The sequence below is a fragment of the Phocoena phocoena genome, chromosome 3, assembly GCF_963924675.1.
Source record: "Phocoena phocoena chromosome 3, mPhoPho1.1, whole genome shotgun sequence".
Lineage (NCBI taxonomy): Eukaryota > Metazoa > Chordata > Mammalia > Artiodactyla > Phocoenidae > Phocoena > Phocoena phocoena.
The window spans coordinates 64708703-64734944 of record NC_089221.1 but is presented as its reverse complement, the minus strand read 5'-3'; the positions used below and the strand labels follow the sequence as shown (position 1 = coordinate 64734944).

Here is a 26242-nt window from a genome sequence, read left to right as displayed (position 1 = left end):
ATAGGCACAAGAAAGGTGGATAAGGGCATTCCTGGTGTCCAGGCTAGGGCCAGCACATGTAAAGGCACAGAAGCAGACAAGTGCCAGGAAGGCAGGAAGCCAATATGGGGACACGGTCTGTACGGAGGAATAGAGGGGGAGTTAGGAAGGCCTGATGTTGTCAGCATTAGAGTCCACTATTACTTAAAGAAAAATTAATACTTAAAGCCAAAAATGAGAAAGGTATCATATCCCGAAATATACTTCTAAACTTTAACGTATGTGTGATTTCTCTCCTTGTAAATAAATATGGAAAAACAGAACAGCATGTGGTAAATTTTTTAAGTGTTCTGTGCAAAAATTAACGTGTGTAGCACAAATAATGCCTTGTTTGATGAGGTAAAAAAAGATTTGAAGCAGCACATTTTGGTATGCACTAGAAATGCAAATATCTTCAAATAATATTGGCATGTTATAAACAGAAACCACATTAAAGGTTAGTTCTAGTTCCAAATTTATATGCCACTCCTCACCAAGTTCAAAATTATGATTGTGTGCAATATATTGCCACAAATCGATTTTGTGGGGCATGCTTCCCTGCCCCCAGAACACCTGAGCACTGAAAAAGAACTTGGAGTGTGGTTTACATCCTGCACTCTGTAATGAAAGCCATGGAGGAATATGGACTGTTAGGTTGTTGCTTCTCTACAGTTTCCAGTAAAAATATCTTCAACTCTTCAAAAGCTCAATTTACTGGGTGATGCCCCCAAAGCACACCCCTCAAACATGATACCTTCGCCATGATCGAAATATGGCAGGGCAAGTTGATAGTGAGACATTTCATCTGGCAACTGGAGTTACCAATTGAATCAAATCATATCATGTGGGGCCGATCCAGAAGTGCTGATGAAAAATGGGAACAAGAGACAGCTGTTTTCACTTCGGATATTGTCCCCACTGCTATGTGAAAGGGCTCTGAGTAATGCAAGTTTCTCTTGGGCCTTTGCCTGGATGTCGTCACCACCTGGCACTGCCACTCCAATCGGCCAGAGCAATCTGTCCTCCCTGGAGCTGTAGAGAATGTCCGGTCCACTGAGGAGGAGAGTCCAGTCAGAATGTAATTTACTGTCCCACTCGTGCTTTACTATTATTGTGTTGCTGTTTTTCATGGCCCCTGAAAAGAAACAGCACAAAGGTGGGCCTCAACCACAGCCTCGGTCAAGGCCATGGGGACATCCTGCATGAACAGCATCAATCAAACAGCTAAATCAAGTCTGCTCCAAAATGCTTTCCTGGATCTGCCAGTGATAATGTGACAGGTGCAGAGACCACTTAGATGGTGGGTCTGCTGAACAAGGACTTACCTTGGCGGATGAAAGTTTGGCTAGTGTCCAGCAAAATATCACAGCCCTCTACGATCATTCTTTCTATGGCGAGGTTCTTCCTTATGTTTTCAGTGTCACTCACTTCATCATGCATGACCCTGTCAAACACAATACGGGATCACGGTAAGAGATTTTCTATTGCCCCAGCAGATAAGCAAAGGAGCTCCATCTGGGAAGCTAGGGTTTGGACTTGTATCAGTTTAACTGGGGCTGTAGGGTAAGTCATGCTGGACTTCTAGCCTTCATCAAGTCATGACTCAAGGCAAAGCAGATGTTCACCATGATTCTTAAGGATAAGTGAGTACCCTGAGAATGCTGCTTGTAAAGGCAACAGGAAAGCAATACTTTATTTTATGAACAGCTCCATTCATTGAAATTAGGATGCCATTTCTTAGAGGTGGAGTAAATTAGAGAACTTTATATCATTTATCCCATATAAGCTAAAGGAACACAGGTGCCAAAACACTGAAAAGTCACTGATAAATCCAAAATATACATTCTCTGACTTCCTACCAAATATGGGTGCAAAACTGCAACTAACAACCATTCTCCCATTATGATGAAAGAAATGTGAACATTTTCAAACTTAAACCAAAATATGCCTAATCTCAATTATATAAATTTACATGCTATAAAACCATTTTCAAAGATATTTTTTTCTTGGTTAAAATTAATGTGCATGCTGATTCAGCACCATCTCAGGAGCTAGCATTTAATGTTCAGCAGAATCTGAGAAGCTGGATTGTGTCTTGCTTCTTGTTCCCTGGACATATATATTCAGTTTCCACAAAAGACTAATGCATTGGGCTTCCCTGGTGGCGCAGTGGTTGGGAGTCCGCCTGCCGATGCAGGGGACACTGGTTCGTGCCCCGGTCCGGGAAGATCCCACATGCCGCAGAGCGGCTGGGCCCATGAGCCATGGCCGCTAAGCCTGCACGTCCGGAGCCTGTGCTCCGCAAATGGAGAGGCCACAACAGTGAGAGGCCCGCGTACCACAAAAAAAAAAAAAAAAAAAAAAAAGACTAATGTGCTACTTTGCCATATCAAACCTTTATTATAAATTCTCTACATACCTGGACAGTTCTTCTAGTTTGGATTTAGCAAACTCCAGACTTTTCCTCTCCACATGCTCATGGGGAGTATGGGCTAGGAGTTCATGAAGTGTGATGATATACCTGGGGATCTAAAAGCAAACAGAGGCCAGCATGAGCAAAGGTCAGGATGAGTAACACTAGATCTTCTCTACTTGCCATCATCACTTCTGAAGAGCTCATCTCTACTCTTACAGTTTTGACTGTTTCAGAAATATGTTTTTTTAAGAAATACATTTAAAATGAACTATGCTTCAACATCAAACACACACAAAAACTTCACCAAGAACACATGAAGATAATAAAGTTTTATATTATAAAGAAATGATTATTTCCTCAGATTTTTAATATAATCATACATTTCTTCTTTTAATTTAATTTTATTTTGTATACAGCAGGTTCTCATTAGTTATCTATTTTATACATATTAGTGTATACATGTCAATCCCAATCTCCCAGCTCATCCCACCACCCCACCACCCCACTGCTCCCCTTGGTGTCCATACATTTGTTCTCTACATCTGCATCTCTATTTCTGCCTTGAAAACTGGTTCATCTGCTGTTTCTAGATTCCACATATAGGTGCTAATATATGATATTTGTTTTGCTCTTTCTGACTTACTTCACTCTGTATGACAGTCTCTAGGTCCATCCATGTCTCTACAAATGACCCAATCTTGTTCTTTTTATGGCTGAGTAATATTCCATCGTATATATGTACCACAACTTCTTTATCCATTCGTCTGTCGATGGGCATTTAGGTTGCTTCCATGACCTGGCTATTGTAAGTAGTGCTGTAATGAACATTGGGGTACATGTGTCTTTTTTTTTATTATAAATTTATTATTTTATTTATTTATTTTTGGCTGTGTGGGGTCTTTGTTGCTGTGCGCAGTCTTTCTCTAGTTGCAGCAAGTGGGGGCTACTCTTCATTGCAGTGTGTGGGCTTCTCATTGTGGTGGCTTCTCTTGTTGCAGAGAATGGGCTCTAGGCATGCAGGCTTCAGTAGTTGTGGTGCACAGGCTTAATTGTTCCACAGCATGTGGGATCTTCCCGGACCAGGGCTTGAACCCATGCCCCCTGACACTGACAGGCGGATTCTTAACCACTGCGCCACCAGGGTAGTCCCCTGCGGGAAGACCTTTAATCATAGTTTCACTTTCATTACTCGTGACTGGTCTGTTCATATTTTCTGTTTCTTCCTGGTTCAGTCTTGGAAGGTTATACCTTTCTAAGAATTTGTCCATTTCTTCCAGGTTGTCCATTTTATTGGCATAGAGTTGCTGATAGTAGTCTCTTATGATGCTTTGTATTTCTGCAGTGTCCATTGTAACTTCTCCTTTTTCATTTCTAATTTTATTGATTTGAGTTCTCTCCCTCTTTTTCTTGATGAGTCTGGCTAAAGGTTTATCAATTTTGTTTATCTTCTCAAAGAACCAGCTTTTAGTTTTATTGATCTTTGCTATTGTTCTCTTTGTTTCCATTTCATTTATTTCTGCTCTGATCTTTATGATTTCTTTCCTTCTACTAACTTTGGGTTTTGTTTGTTCTTCTTTCTCTAGTCCCCTTAGGTGTAAGGTTAGATTGTGTATTTGAGATTTTTCTTGGTTCTTGAGGTAGGATTGTATTGCTATAAACTTCCCTCTTAGAACTGCTTTTGCTGCATCCCATAGGTTTTGGATCATCGTGTTTTCATTGTTATTTGTCTCTAGGTATTTTTTGATTTCCTCTTTGATTTCTTCAGCAATCTCTTGGTTATTTAGTAATGTATTGTTTAGCCTCCATGTGTTTGTATTTTTTATGTAATTTATTTCTAATCTCATAGCACTGTTGTCAGAAAAGATGCTTGATATGATTTCAATTTTCTTAAATTTATCAAGGCTTGATTTGTGACCCAAGATGTGATCTATCCTGGAGAATGTTCCATGTGCACTTGAGAAGAAAGTGTAATCTGCTGTTTCTGGATGGACTGTCCTATAAATATCAATTTAATCTATCTGGTCTATTGTGTCATTTAAAGCTTGTGTTTCCTTATTAATTTTCTGTCTGGATGATCTGTCCATTGGTGTAAGTGAGGTGTTAAAATCCCCCACTATTATTGTGTTACTGTTGATTTCCACTTTTATAGCTGTTAGCATTTGCCTTATGTATTGAGGTGCTCCTATGTTGGGTGCACCCAACATAGGAGCACCTCAATACATATGTGCTGGGTGCACCTATATATATTTATAATTGTTATATCTTCTTCTTGGATTGATCCCTTGATCATTATGTGGTGTCCTTCCTTGTCTCTTGTAACATTCTTTATTTAAAAGTCTATTTTATCTGATATGATACTCCAGCTTTTATCTGATACTCCAGCTTTCTTTTGATTTCCATTTGCATGGAGTATCTTTTTCCATCCCCTCACTTTCAGTCTGTATGTGCCCCTAGGTGTGAAATGGGTCTCTTGTAGACAGCATATATATGGGTCTTCTTTTTGTATCCATTCAGCAAGTCTGTGTCCTTTGGCTGGAGCATTTAATACATTCACATTTAAGGTGATTATAGATACGTATGTTTCTATTACCATTTTCTTAACTGTTTTGGGTTTGTTTTTGTAGGTCCTTTTCTTCTCTTGTGTTTCCCACTTAGAGAAGTTCCTTTAGCATTTGTTTTTGAGCTGGTTTTGTAGTGCTGAATTCTCTTAGCTTTTGCTTGTCTGTAAAGGTTTTACTTTCTCCATCAAATTTGAATGAGATTGTTGCAGGGTAGAGTAATCTTGGTTGTAGGTTCTTCCCTTTCATCACTTTAAATATATCATGCCACTCCCTCCTGGCTTGTAGAGCTTCTGCTGAGAAAGCTGTTAACCTTATGAGAGTTCCCTTGTATGTTATTTGTTGTTTTTCCCTTGTTACTTTTAATAATTTTTCTTTGTCTTTAATTTTTGTCAATTTGATTGCTATGTGTCTCGGTGTGTTTTTTCTTGGGTTTATCCTGCCTGGGACTCTCTGTGCTTCTTGGACTTGGGTGGCTATTTCCTTTCCCATGTTAGGGAAGTTTTTGACTATAATATCTTCAAATATTTTCTCGGATACTTTCTCTCTCTCTTTTTCTTCTGGGACCCCTATAATGGGAATGTTGGTGTGTTTAATGTTGTCCCAGAGATCTCTTAGGCTGTCTTCGTTTCTTTTCATTCCTTTATTCTTTATGCTGTTCTGTGGCAGTGAATTCCAACTTTCTGTCTTCCAGGTCACTTATCCATTCTTCTGCCTCAGTTATTCTGCTATTGATTCCTTCTAGTGTATTTTTTATTTCAGTTATTGTGTTGTTCATCTCTGTTTGTTTGTTGTTTAATTCTTCTAGGTCTTTGTTAAACATTTCTTGCCTCTTCTCGATCTTTGCCTCCATTCTTTTTCCGATGTCTTGGATCATCTTCACTATCATTATTCTGAATTCTTTTTCTGGATGGTTGCCTATCTCCACTTCATTTAGTTGTTTTTCTGGGGTGTTATCTTGTTTCTTCATGTGGTACATAGTCCTCTGCCTTTTAATTTTGCCATCTTTCTGTGAATGTGGTTTCCATTCCACAGGCTGCAGAATTATAGTTCTTCTTGCTTCTGCTGTCTGCCCCCTGGTGGATGAGGCTATCTAACTAATCATACATTTCTTAATCATACTTTTTGAAAACTGGTTCATAGAGAAACAGATATAGTTATCAGCAAGTCACCTGAGTCTGAACTTTAGATTTATTTGGCTGTTTATGATTTTTTTTTAAATTGACAATCCTACTGCAATGTTCTCTTTAAGAATTAAAACTTGGGAAAAGATATGTTCACCCTTATTACATTCTGATCCTGTTTCACCTTAACTCATCCCTGTAGCAGTAAAAAGCATTGTTTAATTAGATTATTTGTTTGTACTTTTGTGTATGAACAGACTATCTGAATTCTCTTAAAGGCAGAAACACCACCAACCCTGTGAAGGGTTTAACAGACCACAGTGGAGATTTAACTCAATTTATATATGTTGGTTTAACTCAACGTATTTTTTACTGGCTTATAAGCTAAAAATTTTTAGAAAACAGGGGCAGTGTGTTAATTTTAATAAAAACCTGCATGAACAGCAGCTACCATAATGCTGCCCACAGTGGGTCAGATTGGGAGCTTGAGGTTACATGTGCACACAATCATCCAGCAAAACATAAGGATTCTTTCCCCATTTTATGAATAAGGAAACAAGGCATGAAGAGGTTCCATAACTTGCCCAACGTGGCCTCATAGTAAATGGCAGGGCCAGCCATGAGCCTGGCTCTGACCAGTGCACTAGCCTACTGGGTCTCTTCTGCAGGGACTGGGTTCTTACTCAGCACTTAACAGGACCTCTAAGAATGACGAAAGTAAAACAGCTTCCCAAGGCCCTGCTCTCTTGCAGGTGGTGGCCATCGTTGGGTTATTTGCTAGTATTTACTGAGTGCCCAGATTTATGCACTGGCACAGAGGGTAGTGCCATAAGCAAAGACGTTGATCTGCAGCTCATACTCTGGGATCATGTCCTAGGGAATGTCATCCAGGTTTTGGAAGTGCAGACTCCTCAGTTATAGGAGCATGAGGCACAGGAGACCCCTCCCTCAGAAGCACATAGGAGGAGGCTTTCTGGCTCTCTATCCCATAAACTTCTCACTAAAACAGTTGGTTGGGACATTCCATTTGGTGAAGGCTCCTGGGGTAAGTATGCTTTCAAATATTCCTTTTGCACAATGCCATGATTGATAAAAGTTTGCCTCTAAGTTAGTTCTACAAGAAAATCAAGGCAATCAATAGCTAATGAACTCAATTTTTCATAACGAAGAGTGCAGGAGTGGGAGAGCCTGACTACTTATAATGCACTGAAAACCCACAAAACTAAGTTTAGTCAATAGCTTCATGATCCTCCCCCATTAATTAAATCTATTTTAGAGAGCTCCTTGGCTAAGCTTCAAGTGGATGGATTTGAAAGTAACTGGCCCACCTCATTTTCTGGTGAAGAAACAAAAAAAACCCTGAAATTACCAAAGAGTAGGCAAAGGACTTCTGCAGGGAGAAATGGACAGCTCACCAAAGAGCTCATCTGTATATTCAAGAACTGATGATAAATATGTCCCCCTGAAACCAAGGATCATAGCATTGTCTAGGTGAATCATAATTCTCCTTTCAATTATGAAATAATACTTGTACTTTATAGACACTAATTAGCTTGCTGTCCAGTTACAGTAAACAGGTGACTAGAGCAGGAAGTGGTTACTTTCTGGAAGACCTCTAACAGTGCTTTGTCAAAAGCAGATTTCATCATCTGCTGACCTATGGATATATGAGCAGCTGAAGCCAATTTAAACAGTACCAGCCAAGCCACTGTTTTTGCTAAATAAAAATTATGTTAATGACTACACTATTGTCTACAACAAACTTATTAGTAACATGAACTTACTTGTCTGATAGTTCAAATGAGGATACATTCACTGCATCATCAATTAAGGATAAATTCACTCTAATTCCTCCATGTTTCCATAGTTCAGCACAATTCATTGACAGCAACAACTGACTTACTCAACAAAGGGCCCAGGAAGAGGTAGAATATAACACTTTTCTAAATATACACAGGCTACCATACGACCCAGCAATCCCACTACTGGGCATATACCCTGAGAAAACCATAATTCAAAAAGAGTCATGTACCACAATGTTCATTGCAGGTCTATTTACAATAGCCAGGACATGGAAGCAACCTAAGTGTCCATCGACAGATGAATGCATAAAGGAGATGTGGCACATATATACAATGGAATATTACTCAGCCATAAAAAGAAACAAAATTGAGTTATTTGTAGTGAGGTGGATGGACCTAGAGTCTGTCATACAGAGTGAAGTAAGTCAGAAAGAGAGAAACAAATACCGTATGCTAACACATATATATGGAATCTAAAAAAAAAAAAAAGGTCATGAAGAACCTAGGGGGGCAAGACGGGAATAAAGATGCAGACCTACTAGACAATGGACTTGAAGACACGGGGAGGGGGAAGGGTAAGCTGGGACAAAGTGAGAGAGTGGCATGGACATATATACACTACAAAATGTAAAATAGATAGCTAGTGGGAAGCAGCCACATAGTACAGGGAGATCAGCTCGGTGCTTTGTGACCACCTAGAGGGGTGGGATAGGGAGGGTGGGAGGGAGGGAGACGCAAGAGGGAGGAGATATGGGGATATATGTATACGTATAGCTGAATCACTTTTTTATAAAGCAGAAACTAACACACCATTGTAAAGCAATTATACTCCAATAAAGATGTTAAAGTAAATAAATAAATATATACAGGCTAAAAGTTTCCAGTTACAGTACCTCTCTTTCTCCCTCTGCCCCCATACCAAACTTTGCCTCCATATGCAGACTTAAGAAAAGTTCTGGGCAGTGGCCCCTTGGCAGTATAAGCTAAGGTCACCTCTTCCATTCTTGTTCTACAGGAAAAAAGCATCACATCCCAGCCTCATCCCAAGGTATCCAGCCTACCCTGGAGCAAGGCAGATGTGCAGAAGTACCACCGCTAATATGATGTACGCCGAGGGAAGTAGATATAGCTGGACCATCTGAGGGAGCAAACACCTTCAGGACTCCTTAGTGAAAGGACCAAAAGGGAACAAGAAGGATAGAATGAACCTAGTAAAAACAACCTTCAAGTTTCTAAAAAAGGCAGTTTTCCCCCAAGTGTTCCGTGTGGTCACTCCTAGGGAGAAGGCAGGAAGGAGAGACACCAAGGAGAATAAGGCCCTCAGGCAGCAACTCCAATGTTTAACCCTCTTGGTCTGTTCAAAATAGCTACAGAGAAGTGAAATAGTTATGGGGAAGTAAATAAATAAGAGCACAACTCAGCACTCTTTCAATTTGCACATTTCTTGCAGTTGGACCAATTCTGGCTAAATTCTTTAAGTCTGAGGCTTCGCCTAGCATCTTTTGGTTACCCTGGTCTTAAAGAAACCGGAGAACCTCAACATCTGACCCTTCAGCTAAATTCTAGGATTTGGAGCCACCACAGTCTTGGAGGGTGGGATCCTAGGCTATTAGAAAGCTCCTGGCAACACAAGTTGCCCAGCCCAAAATTCCAGAACCTGTCTACTCCCCCAGAGAGCTAGAGCTCTGGGAGAGAATTAGAGCTCAGCTGCCCCGATTTCAAGATTAAGACACAGAGATTCAGATTGGTTCAATTATGTTTCCCAATGCTACGAATGAAGGGTGGGCAAGACATGCAGGTCTCCTAAACATTCTCAGTCCAATGGTCCTTTTCTGACATTACGGGAATTCCCTGGCATGAATCAAAATGCCAAGTTGTTTTTATTGGGCTTAAACTCCAGGGGGAGGAAGGAAGGTTGGTAGAAGAATATCTCAGCATTTTTAAGAAATCCAAAGGCCTTTGCAAGGCCCTACATTCAACTGTGTTTGGATACCTCACCTAAAATGCAAGGACAGTTCTGCCATTTTAAACCATTGAGAGACTCACACCAAGGGGAATAAACAGTACTGGAAAAGACATTACTGGGCCTCCAGAAAGGGAGGTGGGAACCTCTCTGAATGTGAACCTCTTCCACAATCCTACCTTTGTACGTTCATCTAAGCTGGGGGTTGCTAGGCAGATACAAGTTAGGGTATTTAATCATAATCTAGAGGTAACTGCCACAGATTCAAATAGAATCTTAGAACATTGAACTACATAAAATTTGTTTCATTGTAAATAAAATCTTAAATTATAAATTTGTATAAGGTTTTTAAAACGCAATTTTTTTCTTTATAGTTTTTCTGGTGAAATATTTGTTCAGAGAGTCAAAGAGTTAAACCAGTTCCACAGGAGAAAAAAAAAAAACACCACATTAACTGTATAAAGTTTCACTCTACTTAGTTTGTTACAAATGCATCCTTTTGGTTTTGAAAAAATCTCACTAAACTTCTGTGGTGACTTCCAGGATTTCAGTCAGGAGTGACAAACTTTAAGACAAACAATTATGAACCAGAATATCATTTCTCTCTGAGGCTACAAAATGATCAGCTGGGGTCAGAGAGGCTGGTTCCAGGGGACAAAGCTCTCCACAGGAACCATAACACACATGATTAGGAGAATCATTTTGCCACATGACAGTTTGGAAGCCTGGCCAGAAGCCCCACAAATTCCACAATGGGAACGCTCAATGCTTTTCCGAAAGAACAGAATCAACACTTTTTAAAAGGACAGGGAGATTCGATTCACATCTTGGCCTCTGCAGTTCTCACTAAAGAGCGGTAAAGTCTTAGATATAGGAAAGAATGCAAGTGTACTTGATCCTTTGGGTTGCTCTAATCCCAAAAAGTGAAGGTCAGGACAAGCCCCAGCCTCACTGCAGCAACCTAAGGGCCAAGAGTCCCCAGGCCTGGCCAGTGCCTCTGGCTCCTTTGTCTCCACAGTCTCTGTGACAGGGAAGGTCCTCCTTTTGCTCTGCAGAGCTCCAGCCAAGGAAGACTCAGCAGCAGTCACAACAGGGCAGGAAAACAAGCACCTTCCCAGCAGTCCTTCCACTCTCCCGGAACCTTTTATGCAACCAGCACGCACTGGAACATTTGCACAGCATCCTATTTCTGTAAACCTAATAATATTTTTAAACACGCTGGAGGAGGAGACTCCATGGAAGAGGTCTGTGAGGAATCTTTCTATAAAGAGAAATTTGTGCCGTTTTTCAAAAAAATCATTCCTTGTTTGTCTCAAAAATTCCTGATTTTCTTACATACATGAGACAGACTAGAGAGAGTATGTGTGGCATAAATTTGTTTATCTCAGGGTCAAGCTCAAGATGACAGATGATGGATATGTGCTGTAACCCCCCACAGGGAATACTTGCACATATCATGCTGGTCACACTGGGTATCAGTCATATCGAGCTGGAACCAATGACTTACAAAATGCATCCCAGGTGACTTACCTGAAACATTGGATAGGTCAAGAACGTCTCCAGCATCCTCCCCTCACAGGCAGGGTTAGCTTCGTACTGTTTTAAGAGTTTGTCAAAATCTCTGTTTTGCTTACAATTGGCGAGCACTTGGAGGCTGTACTGGTGATTACGCACAAATTCTTGATAAATGTTCAGCATGGGGAGCAAAATATCAAACAGATCAGCTGGAAAGAAGAAGTAAACATGGCAGTTTCTCTTGATGCTCTGTAAATTATCCAAGGTACAGGGAGAAACTGTTCACTCTGCAGGGATGGCAGAGAGCAGCTCCTGGCACCAGGTGTCACACTACATGGCCCCAGTCCAGCTGCCTGAATGACTGACCTGGTAGAACACACCCCACAGTAGAGACCAACTCTAGCCCCCAAAGAACCATGACGGGCCAGGGGAAAGGATCAAAAGGGCAATGAGCCAGAGTCCCAGTGCCTGAGGAAGCTCACAGATCATTACGGAAATTCAGACAGCTTAGGGCGAATAACATTGAAGCTATTTTACTCTAACTGTAGCCATTATTAAGAGAAAATCTTCTCTCTCTAAAGCATGGACTTACCTAAAATTAAAGTAGGCCAGTTGGCTATCCTTGCCTTCAGTCCTTGATGAAAGATTTCATGAAGAAACATGATTGTTTCACTATAAAAAATGAAAATATAATTTAGTCACTGCAAAGAGTCCATTTTGTTAAAGAAGTCCATTGAGGCCTTAAATCCTTAATAAATACATGATATTCATGTCTCTGAGGGCCTCCAAACTATACGCCCAATAATGACATAGATTATACGAGCTCCCACAAAGCAATTTATCTTTAAGACAACCTGAAAACCTCAAAGAAAATTCTGAGCTAAGCCTCAAATTTTGAAAGATGGTAAGCACCAATCACTGTCATATAACCCTCTTTATCGATTTATAATAAAAACAGCTTTCTACTGTTAGGATGTAGCCCTTCTTCAACTGATAATCAGAAAATTAGTTATAATCCTTCTCTCTTCAGATTTAATTCTAAATGCTAACTCGGGGAAAGCTCTCCTTAACTAAAATGAGTTTTGACAGGAGAGAGGGGAAAAGACTTGACAGACCTCTACCATTACGACTCCTAAGACACCCATGACAGAAATGTAGAGGAATCTTCTAAAAAGGATGGAGCCTATACAGATATACTAAACTGAAGAGATACATACACATAAATTAGAGATTCAAATTTCTAAAAGGTTCAGGAAGGGTAGTTACCAAAGTAACATTTGCTTTCTCCTCACTAGAAGAAAGGAGAACATTTGCTTTCTCCTCATTCCTACTGGAATGAGCCTTTGAAGGCTTTTCTGAACGACCACATCAGCACAATCAAATACAGGATTATTCATGTCAGTGAAATACTCTGGTTTGTTGTAAGTCCAATTCCACTACAAGAAACCAATGGGAAGTCCCTACTATTTCCAAATGGTCCATGAAACACAGCAGACACTGCTTGAAGACTGTGATTTGTTTTTCTTGGATAGAAATTTTAACTAAGCAGTGTTTGTTGTTTAACGATTTCAACCAAATCTAGTTTGGTAGATACTGTAGATTAGTCTTTCAATCTCCATTCCATCCCCCTTCTAGGTGGAGAGGATAGAGAGGTGAAACTACATTTCCCAGGCTCCCTTGCAGATAGGGTTCTAGATGTAAATTCAGTTCCACCCATAGATGCACTTGGTAAGACGTGGAAGGCATTACATTTTTTAAGTATAAACTCCGTGTTGAAATTCAAAATAATTGATCTGCCTAGGGCTTCGACTTCAGAGGCAAGGAAAGAGAATGTAGTTAAACAACAGAAATGACAACAAACATCTGATAAGCCTCACCTCTAAAAACATAACTCTTCAAATCTCCATCTGGGACCAAGTATAGTAAATAATTGCTAATCTGTAAGAAGAGCTTATAGCTTTCCAAAAAGAGGCACAGTATCTTTTTATTTTTTTTAGTGGTACGTGGGCCTCTCACTGTTGTGGCCTCTCCCGTTGCAGAGCACGGGCTCCGGACGCGCAGGCTCAGCAGCCATGGCTCACGGGCCCAGCCGCTCCGCGGCATGTGGGATCTTCCCGAACCGGGGCATGAACCCATGTCCCCTACATCGGCAGGCAGACTCTCAACCACTGCGCCACCAGGGAAGCCCGAGGCACAGTATCTTGATTCAGAATTTAAACAATATGACAGACCTGGCCTTCCACATTGCAGATAGGAAATCCAGTGGAAACATCCCTAGAGGCAGCCTAAGACCAATGTGGTACAGGCTTTGATGGCATCGCTATCAGAGTACATTCACAATTCTGTCCATTGCCATTAGAAATGTTAAAACTGCATACTTAGCAGACTGAAGTATCATCAAAATGCTACCTGTATAGCCTGAGGATTAAGAGCTACCCCTTATTCTCTTAGGACATCTCACACACTTGAGTGGAGCCACTGCCGCACAACGTGGGGAAACCTCACAACAGAAAAGCTTAGATTTTAATCTTATGCTATCAGACTACTGCCCATCATCCTTCCATTTTCCAGTCTTCTACAGACCCCCAGCCACTCTTTTAACTCCTTGAGCTCTTAGCTCCCCGATCACTGTCAGTCCTTTCGCCAACACTACTCTTGTCATAGTTTTTGGTGACTATAATATGCACACAAACAACATTCCAATGACGTAGCCTCTCTCGGGTCTTTGAACTTCTTCCTCTAAGGATCTTGTCTTCCATTGACCTCAGTCAACACTACCCTAATCGTACTCTAGACCTTGTCATTGTCAATAACTGCATCCCCTTCCCTATCTCAGTTTCAGGCACACTATTCTATGACCATCTCCTTATCTTTGAGTTCATTGCCTTTGGAAACCTGACTCCCAAAATCCCTTCCCACCACCAGGACCTGAATCCATTGATCCTGCCACCTTATCGCTGACCAAAACCCTTCACATCATTTCCTTCTTGGAACAGTTTAGATTCCATGGCTCAATGGTATAATCCCTTCCTTTCATACACCTTCAACTCCCTTCTTCTTTTCTCACTTCATCATAGTAATCTTGCACAACACCAGTACCAGTTAAACCCAACCCTTCACCCACTCTGCACCTGCACCCATGCAACTGAAAGTGGCTAAAGAATATACAGCTACTCACTGTAAAGTCATAACCACGAGCCTAATATGGGCTTTTAGCGCTACCTAGCAGTTATATTACACTTCCCTCATGCCATCCATTCAGTTTTTTGCTCGTTGATCACTATTTTACACTTTTTCCTCTCTTCCCTGACCCTAACACTTCCCTTCCAGCAGCACTGTTACCTGATGTCCTTGCTTCCTACCTGCATATGTGTCCAGTACTATTCCTTCCCTGTCTACCTAATTCCAATCTCTTGACTTATTCACCACATTCTATCCACTTCTGCCTATGCAAGTTTACTGCTCCAGCAATTCTGCCCTCTCTTTCCTACATCATTCCCCCCCTCATTATTGGTGTCATCTTTATCCCATCTAAACACACACACACACACCTTTATATTTTTACATTTACTTCCAGGTATTACCCTGTTTCTCTGATCCTCTTTACAGCAACCCTCCTTGAAAGAGTTCTCTCTACCAATTCTCTCCAATTCCAATTCCCCTATTATCATCTAATCAGGCTTTGGTCCCCCATTAAAGTTACCAATATGCTCCAAGTTGTTAACCCCGCAGTCAGTTCTCAGTTCTTATTTTATTTGACCTTTTTAACACAGTTGCTCATTCCCTCTTGCCTTGGCTTCCAGGACAGCCCAGCTCCTGGTTTGCATCCTACAACCCTAGCTGATCCTCTTCATTCTCGTTTGATGGCTCTTCCTATTCCTAACCTCTAAATGTTGGCATGTCCCAGGGCTCATTCCTTGGTCCTCTTCTCTCGTTCATTTGTGCTTACTTCCTTGGTAATCTCATTCAGACTAACAGCTTTCAATACTATCCATAGGCTAGTAGACTCCCAAATTTATACCTCCAGCCCTGAAATCCAGACTAATGGCCAATCCTGCTCACTTGATTTCTACATCTGGAACGGCTAACAGCATCTCAGACTTGACAGGTCAAGATAAAAACTCTGCATCTTTTCCGCTAAACCTGTTCTTATATCAATCTTCCCCACTTAATAAATAGCAACTCCATCCTTCTAGTTGTTCAGGTCAAAATCCTCGGACTTCTCTGCAAAATCCACATCAAACTCACCAACAAATCTTATTGGCTCTACATTAAAAATATACCCAGAATTCAATCACTTATCACTACTTCCATTACAATCATCTCTTGCTTAGACTATTGCAATAGCCACCTAACAGGTCTCCCTACTACAGTCATCTCTCACCTGGTTTATTGAAATAGCCATGAAACTGATCTCCCTATAGTCTATTCTCAACAGAGAACCCAGAGTGAACTTTTAAAACATAAGTCATATCACACTACTTTTCTCCTCAAAACCCCGCCAATCTCTCCCCATCTCATTTAGAGTAAAAGCAAACATCTTTACAATGTCCTACTGTTATCTCTCTGACATGCCCCTTCACCCACACTGACCTTGGCAGTTCCTCAAACAAGCAAGGCTGGCGTGCTCCAGCCTCAGGCCCTCTGCACAGGTGGTCTCCTCTGTTTGCATCACTCTTCCCCAGGTAGCCACATGGCTAGCACCAACTGCAATCTCTGCTCAAATGTCGACTTATCTTTGAGGCCTTCCTAAAGACTGGCTAGAGAAACTATGGGACATTCACATAATGTAATAGCATGTAGTAATTTTTTTAAAAAATAGAATGCTCTTTAGATAGCAGTATGGAAAGATGTCCAGGATATGTTAAGTGAAAAAAGCAGGTATATATTAAAGTACTTGCCTTTTGTGTAAGAAGGGGGGAAACAAGACTGTGTATTCATGTTTGATTGCTCTACATCAAGAAACACTGAAAGGATATAAACAAAACTAATGAAAACAGTTACAGATAGCAAGTGAGGAAAATGGGGTGGGCAGAGACAGAGTTAAGAGTGACACTTCTAACTGCTGTTTGATGTTTTCACGTTGTTAAATAATTTTTTGAACCATGTAAATGTATGATATACTCAAAAACAAATAAATAACTAAAATTTTAAGTAAAATATCCAAGCAGTCCCTTTCCTCCCTTCTCCCCTTTCCTTCTTCATTTCTTCCACAGCACTCATCACCATATAAAATACTGCATCTTACACTTATTCACTATCCATTGTCTATATTCCCACATCAAAATTTAAGTTCCATGAAGGCAGGGACTTTCTGCTTTGTTCCCTGATGAATCCTCAGCAGTAAAGGCACTATAAATATTTACTGAGCAAATAAATTTCCTAGAGATTCTCAGGCCCTGTGTCAGTTTTTGTTCTTCCTAAAGTACTTCTGTATAGATTACATGTAAAGACCCGTTAATCACTCCATTTCCCTCAGTTTATGAAGGAGAGAATCTTCCCCAGCACGCAACTCAATAACAAGAAAACATACGTCAAACAGAGAAGAAAAAGAGAAAACTAGATGCCAAGATTCAAGATAAAGATATGAAAACTGGGGGGCTTCCCTGGTGGCGCAGTGGTTGAGGGTCCGCCTGCCGATGCAGGGGACACGGGTTCGTGCCCCGGTCCGGGAAGATCCCACATGCGGCGGAACGGCTGGGCCCGTGAGCCATGGCTGCTGAGCCTGCGCGTCCGGAGCCTGTGCCCCGCGACGGGAGAGGCCACAACAATGAGAGGCCGGCGTACCGCAAAAATAAAGAAAAAAAAAAAGATATGAAAATTGGGGGTAATAATGAAACGCCAATGATAGCTTTCTTATTTTCAATATCATAAGCTCATAAAGGTGAATTTATAACTCTTCTTTTAAGTAAGTAAAGTAAAAATTCTTTTAAGAAACACAAGTAGGTTTTTCACACAGCTCTTTAATTTGTGCCAAGACAAACCTGTTGAGAAAAATACTGCTGACATCATCGTGGCTGATGGGGGGCTTCTTGGAGCTGGCTGCCATGCGCAGGGGCCGCAGGAAGCCGTTGACCAGGATGTAGAGCTGGTGAACGTACTCCGACTCGGCCTCAACCATGGTGAACACAATCTGGTTTCTCTTCCTCATACTTTCAGCATGAGGGGAACAAATGTAATCCTGCACAATGGTCTTCCATTTCCTTCTACATAACCATCCTCGCATGAAGCTCTGAACCTACAGAACAACAACAACAAAACAAAAAAACAAAACAAGAATCTCAGGGCAGTGTGAGACGGCTTTCTTAAGCCAGTCAGTGGGGTGCCCACCCTGTGCCACACACACCCTGCTCCTGCATTGGTGCACTGGGGAGCCCACCACCAGAATAAATAATGTCAGGCTTTGGACCAGATAGCAGAAAAAAGATGATTTTAAAATAATATTTTTCTCAGCTTCACAAGTTTCTTCCACTGTTTAAGCTGTTTAAGTCTGCCTCTAAGGACATCAGAAATTAGTAATATCACATATTTAGTTGTTAACATTTCAAGAAAGGAATAAACTAGAGGTTTACTCTTTAACAACATAAAACCAGATATTAAAAATTTTTTTAATTGTGGTTAAAAAAAACACACATAAAGTTTACTATCTTAATAATTTTTAAATGTATAGGTCAGTAGTGGTACGTATATTCACATTGTTGTAGAAACAGATCTCTGGAACATTTTCATCTTGCAAAACTCAAGCTCTATAACTAATTAAACAACAACTCTCCATTTCCCCCTTCCTTCAGCCCCTGGCAACCACCATTCTACTTTCCGTTTTTATGAATTTAATTACTTTAGGTACTCATATAAGTGGAATCATACAGTATCTGTCTTTTTGTGGCTGGCTTATTTCACTTAGCATAATGTCCTTAAGGTTCATCCACGTTGTAGCATGCGTCAGGATTTCCCTCCTTTTTAAGGCTGAATAATATTCCGTAGTATATATGTACAACATTTTGTTTACCTGTTTATCTGCTGATGAACATTTGGGTTGCTTCCACTTCTTGGCTATTGTGAATAGCGCTGCAATAAACACAGGAGTGCAAATATCTCTTCAAGATCCTGCTTTCGATTCTTTTGGATATATACCCAGAAATGGGATTGCTGGATCATATGGCAGTTTTATTTTTAATTTTTTGAGAAACCACCATACTGTTTTCCATAGCAGCTGAACCACTTTACAATCTCACCGACAGTGCAAAAGGATTCCAATTTCTCTGTATCTTCATCAGTACTTGTTATTTTGGGAGATTTTTTTGATAGTAGCCATCCAAGTGGGTGTGAGGTGATATTGCACTGTAGTTTTGACTTGTATTTCTCTGATGCTTAGTGATGCTCGTCATCTTTTCATGTGTTAATGATTTCTCTAAAGAATCACCTTTGAGAGAAATGTCTATCATCTTTAGAGAAATGTCTATTCAAATCCTTTGCTTATTCTTAAATCGGGTTTGATTTTTAGTTATGGCTGAGTTTTTTTTTAAATTAAGCTTAAAAAATAAGTGTTAGAGGGGCTTCCCTGGTGGCACAGTGGTTGAGAGTCCGCCTGCCGATGCAGGGGACACGGGTTCGTGCTCCAATCCGGGAAGATCCCATATGCCGCGGAGCGGCTGGGCCCGTGAGCCATGGCCGCTGAGCCTGTGCGTCCGGAGCCTGTGCTCCGCAATGGGAGAGGCCACAGCAGTGAGAGGCCCGCGTACGGCAAAAAAAAAAAAAAAATAAGTGTTAGAGTGCTTCCCTGGTGGCGCAGTGGTTGAGAGTCCGCCTGCTGATGCAGGGGACACGGGTTCATGCCCCGGTCCGGGAAGATCCCACGTGCCACAGAGCAGCTAGGCCCATGAGCCATGGCCGCTGAGCCTGCGTGTCTGGAGCCTGTGCTCCACAACGGGGGAGAGGCCACAACAGTGAGAGGCCCGTATACCGCAAAAAAAAAAAAAAAACACACGTATATATATATATATATATATATAGATATATAGATATACATATATATATATGTGTTAGAGATCAGTTCATAAGACCCCTTCTTTTTACAGATGAATAAACCTGAAGGCCAAGTCTAGTTGCAGCTTTCCTGTGTGGTTAGTCACACAGGAATGACTTGGCCTTCCTATATCTGCCTTTTGTTAACTATAAGGACTCTCTTTTCCAGCCACATGGGCAAAACACATGTTAACAATTTACAATGGTGTTATTTTGTGGAAAAACAAAAACAAGAAATAAGGCTTAAGATCAATTTTGTAGGAACATGAAAGATCAATTTTGTAGGAACATGAAAGGCTCTAAAATTGATCTGAATTCCCTAGATATGATTTGAAAAATAACAGGCAAATTGGACAAAGTGCACTGGCCTTTGCATTTCAGCTAACGAACATTTACTGAGTGTCTTTTAAACGCCCAAGTAAACGCTGGGTGCTAAGCAGATAGGTATATGTCATAATCCTTAACCCAAAGGCTCTGCTACTAACCTGCTGGGTGAACTTGAACTCTGGGCTCCATTTCCTTATCTATAAAATAACTGACCAAAATATCTGAAGTCCTTTCTAAATATTAAAAAAATTATATGATAATTTATTAGGATTTGTTATATCTAAGTGGCAGATTCAGCAACAAAGCAGGTTGCAAATTCATATATAATTAAAAGCATTAAATTACTACCAAATATATTTTTTAGTATCATTGTTTTCTTTTCAACACATTCTTATACTTTTTATTTTTTCACACTATTTCACCCATATGGTCTAAATTATCATGCACTTAAACAACTATTCTTCTTTTGCAATATTTAAAATTCTCTCATTTACCAACTGATGTCAGCATACTATCAATTTGTATAACAGGCATTCATACAGTTGCCATATCTCAAACAATAAAAATTAAACACATCTTAGTAGAATTATGTGGAGGAAATTATATGCATATTATTTGGAGAAATCTAATGGGAAATTTCTGTGAACCAATTTCAATTTTTGGTCTCCTGAAGTTAAAAAATTATGTTGATATTTATCAAGATCAGAATAGAGGAACTAATTCATTTGTAAACATCCCTTTCCACACAGACATTAGTTTGACTGGGGACACAATGGACCATGGAGTTAAATTCAAAACCTATTTAACAAGTTCAAAAATGAGGTTTAAAAAAAATTATTTCTATTAAGAAATAGGAAGATAGAAACTATAAAAATTGTGTATTTTATCATTATTCCTCCATTTAACAGAAGTATTTTCAAAAATCAACTTAACTGAGTTTTGTGTTAAATAAAACCTTTCTATTTACTTGGGCATTTATTACCTGCTGAGCAAAAGCTGGCTTACTTACTATCAGTTTCTACAACAGGACTTTACTACAATTGTTATTTTACTGATACCTTTGTTTATATGCAGCTGCATAAGCGTTCATCTTGTAACAATAAAATAAAGCAAATTCAATTAAAAAATTTTTAAATTCTAAGAGAGGAATGTTGTTATTTTACTTTGTTATTTCTTGAAAACTGAAAACAGTGCAACTTAGCCCTAAGGAGCATTTCTATTTCAAATTCTGAGCAATATTTAAAGCTTTATTGCAACTGAAGGGGAATAATTACTTAGCATGAGAAAATAGGAATAAGAAAAAATTTAGAAGAAATAAAGTTCTTTAACTGTGAAGCTTTTCACATAATGTTAAAGCTGAGTAAGTGCTTTTATCCAGGACAATTAAGATTATGGAACTCAAAATCAAGATGACATAAATCAAAGTAGACTAGAGTGAGTGCCAGGGTCTCGTTAATTGCAAAAGTTGTACAGTTGTAAATGACAATAAGGTGAAAAGAGCTGCTGATTATGTGGATGTTAAACAAGAAAGAAACAATAAACCAGAAACCTGAGCAGATGTATTGATTCAATCTCCTCACACAGTTCAAAACAAAACAAAACAAAAAATTCTCTAAATAAGCACTGAAGACTAAAGCTAAAAGAAATGTTTTTGAAATGCAATTTAAAAACTCCTCCCCCCAAATATAAAAGCAGCACAAAATCAGAAGGTTCAGCGGCACTTAAATAACCCAACTGGAGAACACTACTGTCTGGCTTCATGTCTGGCTTTGGCATCCTTCTCACAGAATCTACAAGTGGATTCCCAGAACTGGAAAGAAATCTCAGGTTGAAACTTTTCCAGAGAAGTAACCATGTGTGATCACTCTGAAGGGCAAGTCTGGGAGCCATCAGAAGATAAATACCAAGATTGTTCCCAGCTCACAGTCAGGGTGGCAAAGACATCACTACAGAAAGACCACTGGTCACCATGCTCTCCCAAAGCTGGAAACCCCCAGCATCCTACCTTTTTAATCTTCTTGATGTCTGGATCCTCATCTTCTTGATTGCTTTGGTAAGGTCGCATTCGTTCCTTGGTTTTATTAAGAGCGATAATCTATAACACAAAATTGGTCCATTTCATGATTTAGGAAATACTAGACTATAGCCATAAATCATAGGAAATTATGCCTACAACAAGGTAGCTTATTCTCAGGAAATGTTCACTTTTTATGCACCTTGTCTTCCTTCGGTGCTGAGGCAGGGGAAGCCTGAACTTCACCTCAAGCTCGTTTTGCTATGCTACTAACAAAAGTGCTTACAAGAAGTGACTGTGGAAAGTGTGAACTGGGATCTGGTTTAGAGAAATGTTAGTCCAAAACTGGGCCCTGACTGTCAGTGATGACCAGACCAAGGTCTTCTCAGCATCTCAGTGACATGTCAATCATCTCACCAAACACAGCTTCCTGTAATGCCCTGTGATCTCCAAATGCAGTGACACTCAGCTCAAAGCTCTTGCTTCCTATAATCAGCCTGTGGCCTTCCAAGTACACACAGTATAGCACTCACAGATCTCCTTGGGAAAATGGTAACTGCAAAAGGACTTCAGAGCCCAGGGGTTGGTCCAAGCCAGCCAAGAAAAGACCAAAAGGCAAAAAGAACTGAAACAACGTGGGATCTCTTTAAAGACCCAGCTCAGTTCTGTGACCTACGAAGGGGGACTCAAAACCAGGTAGCCTCTGAACTACGCTTAGTAATGAAATTCCCTGGACTATCACTCAATTGCAGGCTCTTGCAAACTTAAGGACCTACTCAGATTTACTAACAAGCAAACACTTAAAACACTGGGGTTATAATTGCCCCCTCTGCCCTGTCTTTACATTTTGCCCCGGCAGGGAAGTGGGAAAATAAAAGGAGTAGGAAGTAAGTTATGGTTCCTGTCAATCTACCACACAAGACATACCTGCTACTGACAGTTTGTAGCTGCAATATATATTCAGACTAAACTAGAACAGAGTGAAGACAGAGAAGCACACACAAATAAATATTGGGGAACATCGCTTGGTGCTGAGTTCCTCTCATGGAGTAAATGCCAACCTCTTTCACTTAGCAGACAAGCATCTCCTCCAGCTAACTGTGGCAAAGACAGAACACAATAATTTTGTTTTAAATTACAGTGCCTGATACAGTCTTTTAAGATGCAGGTTTGTTAAGTTTTCTGTTGCTGTTTTCACTATCTCAGATTTCAGGGTTGGATCGGGAAGTTAACAGCACTAATGATACGGTGAACAGTCTGCAACTTATCATCATCCGAGAGGCAATCATATCCCAGTAGGAATCAGCTTATACCCATGCGCTATGTGCTGGAGGTGATGTACACAGGCGGCAGGAGGTGAAAACCCTCCCAGGATTTGCATAGTATGTCTTAGAAGAAGACGTGAGGAAATGGAGAAGAAAATGCTGAATGACAGAAAAATGACAAGAAGTTACCAAGGCTGAGGAGCTGCATTGTTTCTGTCAACAAGGATACAGTTAGTAGTAGTAGGTTTCATTCTGTCCTATTCTTTTCTTTGGAGCTAAGAAGACACTACTGCACCACTGGTCAAAAAGAGTAGAAAAACCTCACTTGCTACATTCCTCTTCAATTCTTCAGATATTGATCACTTCCCACAGGGAATGACAGGACAACAAGGGAAGGTATACTCAGGTTTCTGTATACAGACGGAGACAATGGAGGACCCAGACACACCACCATGGCTGCTGGCTCCACGATCACCTTCTGCTCTCAATGGAGTCAATCTCACTACCTGGGGGTGCAGAGCCTGAGGAGTTTTTAAACTTGGAGCGGGGCTGGAAGTGAATTCCAACTTCCGGGGAAAAATGCACCCTAGAATTATGTCTTATACTTTAACGAGTTTTTCAAAATTCTAGAGGGGAGAAAGTTGGACTCCTGAGCTTGAGAAAAAGTCAAGACTTTCTGAATTCACGTTTGGACCTGCCTTAGTTGTCATCTGGACTTTAATGCAATCCATGACAGACTCACAATTATCATTACCATGAGTCAATCTGAAAAACAGTTAAATATTACAGTCAATTCTTGAATAGTCAAGCAAATGAAGGCCATCAGGAGCACAAATAATTTAAAAGTAGCACTTTATCCTGATATTTTACTGTAGCGTATTTACCTCATCCTAATGTAGACAATACATTCACTTCTCATGCATGTGTTGACGGCAGAGGAACTAAACTTGGGATCAAAATTTTGCCCTGATAGGGCTTAAGTAATCATGAGGAGATGACAAGAAACATGAAACAATGAGGAGGAATCTATCAACTGGGAAATACCTCTGATTTAAGCCTTTCGATTTCTGTATCTTGATCTTCAAGTTGGTGTCGGAGTTGGTTAGCTGCAATTTTTTCTGTCTCTACGATCTGAACTAGATGAATGTACTTCTGCATTAACACTTCCCTCTCAATCAAAATGTCTGCATAACTTAAGAGAAATTTACAGTTAGTCACTGAGATATTGTTCTACTACAGTTTCACACAGAACAGCATATATTACATTTATTTAAAAAGAAGCCATAAACATAGTTTGTTAGCCATCTCTACTTCATGTAAACATTAATGTTTGGCTTACATTTGGCACCCTTTAGCTATACAGAATTTGAATCATCATCATCTTATATAACCTCTAGAAGAGTTCATTTAACGATGGCTGCGACCCACAACTTTGTCATATAAATGAGAAAGATGCAAAGAAAATCTATTGCTTTATAAAGAAAAGAGTGGATCTCCTTTAACAAACACTGAAGTCTTTGAATTGATGGCACATATTGAAACTCTTTTACTGGGTAAGGCACTAGCCAATCAGAACAGACCTGCTACCGAGCAGAATGAATGCAAGGACCGTCAGAACAGGCACTGGCTGGGAAGAACGATGAGGACTGTACCAGTGACCACCAGCCCAGCCTGGCTCTCTTTAGAAGTATGAGACCATTGACTTCTCTCTTTCCAAAACCAACAGAGGCAAAAATTTCATTCTAAAAATAAGTAGATTATTGGGCCCTAAAATCATCAGCCTAACTTGTGTATACTTCTTTGGCCAAGTGTGAAAAAGTCAAAGTTCTCTCTTAGAGTTTTTTATTGATCTCTGTGGCACCTAGATTTTTGCTTCCAGATCTTCTTGCACTATTCAGGGTAGCAAAATGTATGTTCCTCCATTCACATAATCTTTCCCAAATGCTATGATAATAGTAATAAATAATAATAACTATTTATTGTGTAGGATGTACCACATATATTCTCATTCTCCCAGCAACTCCAAGAGATAGGCTTTATCACCCCAATTGTACAGAGAAAGAATCTGACCCTCACAGAGGTCACACAGCTAGTAGGTGGTAGGGCTGGGATTCAAATCGAGGTCTGTCTGACCCTAAGCCCATGTTCTTAACCACAAGCTAAACTGTCTCTCTAATGAGAAACAGCACACTGGATATAAAGAAGAATATTACAACAGACATGTTTTGAGATATCTGCCCACTTGAGATATCTTCTACCCACTTACCTCTTCTTTGAGAACTTGGGCTGTGGCAGCCATGTTTATAACACAAAATCTGCCCTCATGACCACACTTCACTGGTCTAAAAAAAGATAACTGGCCCAAGCTAAACAAACTGGATTCTTTCTCCTTGGAATCTCGGATTGTGCCTCTGACTTATTTGCTTGAACTGAGATGATATGAACTTGGAAGCTGAGGTTACTACTGTTGGTTAGCTATATTTGGCCACACCCATGCCAAAGCAAAGTAAGTCTGCTGAGAGAGAAAAGAATAAGCAGATGTTCAGAAAAACAGAGACAAGAGAGATAGAAAGGTAATAACTTCCTGGGTTCCTGTTGGCTTCTAGTTTTTGGTTCCAGACCCTCATGATATCTGAATATAATTTTCCCCTTGGGTTTGGTGAGATACTATTGCAGTTTCCACCTAATAATTTCTCTTTTTAAGCTAAACTAGTTTGAAATATCTTTGTGTTACTTGGAACTGAAAGAGTCTTAAGACAGTTCCAAAATCACAATTTTAGTTCAATTATCTCACATTCTCAGCACTTACATCACGTGTGCCATTAGTGTTAGAAAAAAAATACATAGTGTCAGCAATATTTTTAATTCACTTGTTCTAAGAAATTACCCTGAGAGAGTAGAAAGAAAGGCTGTGTAAGTGTAAGTGGGAAGAGGGGGAAAGAAGAAAAAAAGGGCACAGTCTTCACAGAAATATGCTTTGGGGTACTTTCAAAGGAGAAAGTAATAACAGAGCATGAGAAAATTAGTTAATATAATGAACATTCTGCCCTTTCTCATCAATTTTATTAGAAACATGCCAAATTTCTTACAAATATGTTAGATCAGTGTTAGGTAGCAAACGAGTATTTTATTTTCTCCTAGAAAAAGAAAAATCCAGACCAGGATGTGCAGTTGATTTCATGCAGACTCATCACCGGTATCTGCCTCCCTTCACT

General features: G+C 40.1%; 1 protein-coding gene across 1 annotated transcript in view; it reads right to left on the bottom strand.

Annotated features, from left to right (window-relative positions):
- Window positions 1-26242, bottom strand: part of RASGRF2 (Ras protein specific guanine nucleotide releasing factor 2) — a 234112-nt gene that overhangs the window by 125323 nt on the left and 82547 nt on the right. The window contains exons 3-9 of the mRNA XM_065874125.1: window positions 24072-24219; window positions 21754-21843; window positions 17381-17634; window positions 11989-12068; window positions 11412-11605; window positions 2438-2547; window positions 1344-1462 (exon numbers count right to left, since the gene is read on the bottom strand). Of these exons, the coding sequence (XP_065730197.1) occupies window positions 1344-1462; window positions 2438-2547; window positions 11412-11605; window positions 11989-12068; window positions 17381-17634; window positions 21754-21843; window positions 24072-24219 (995 nt within the window). The remainder of the gene's footprint in view (window positions 1-1343; window positions 1463-2437; window positions 2548-11411; window positions 11606-11988; window positions 12069-17380; window positions 17635-21753; window positions 21844-24071; window positions 24220-26242) is intronic.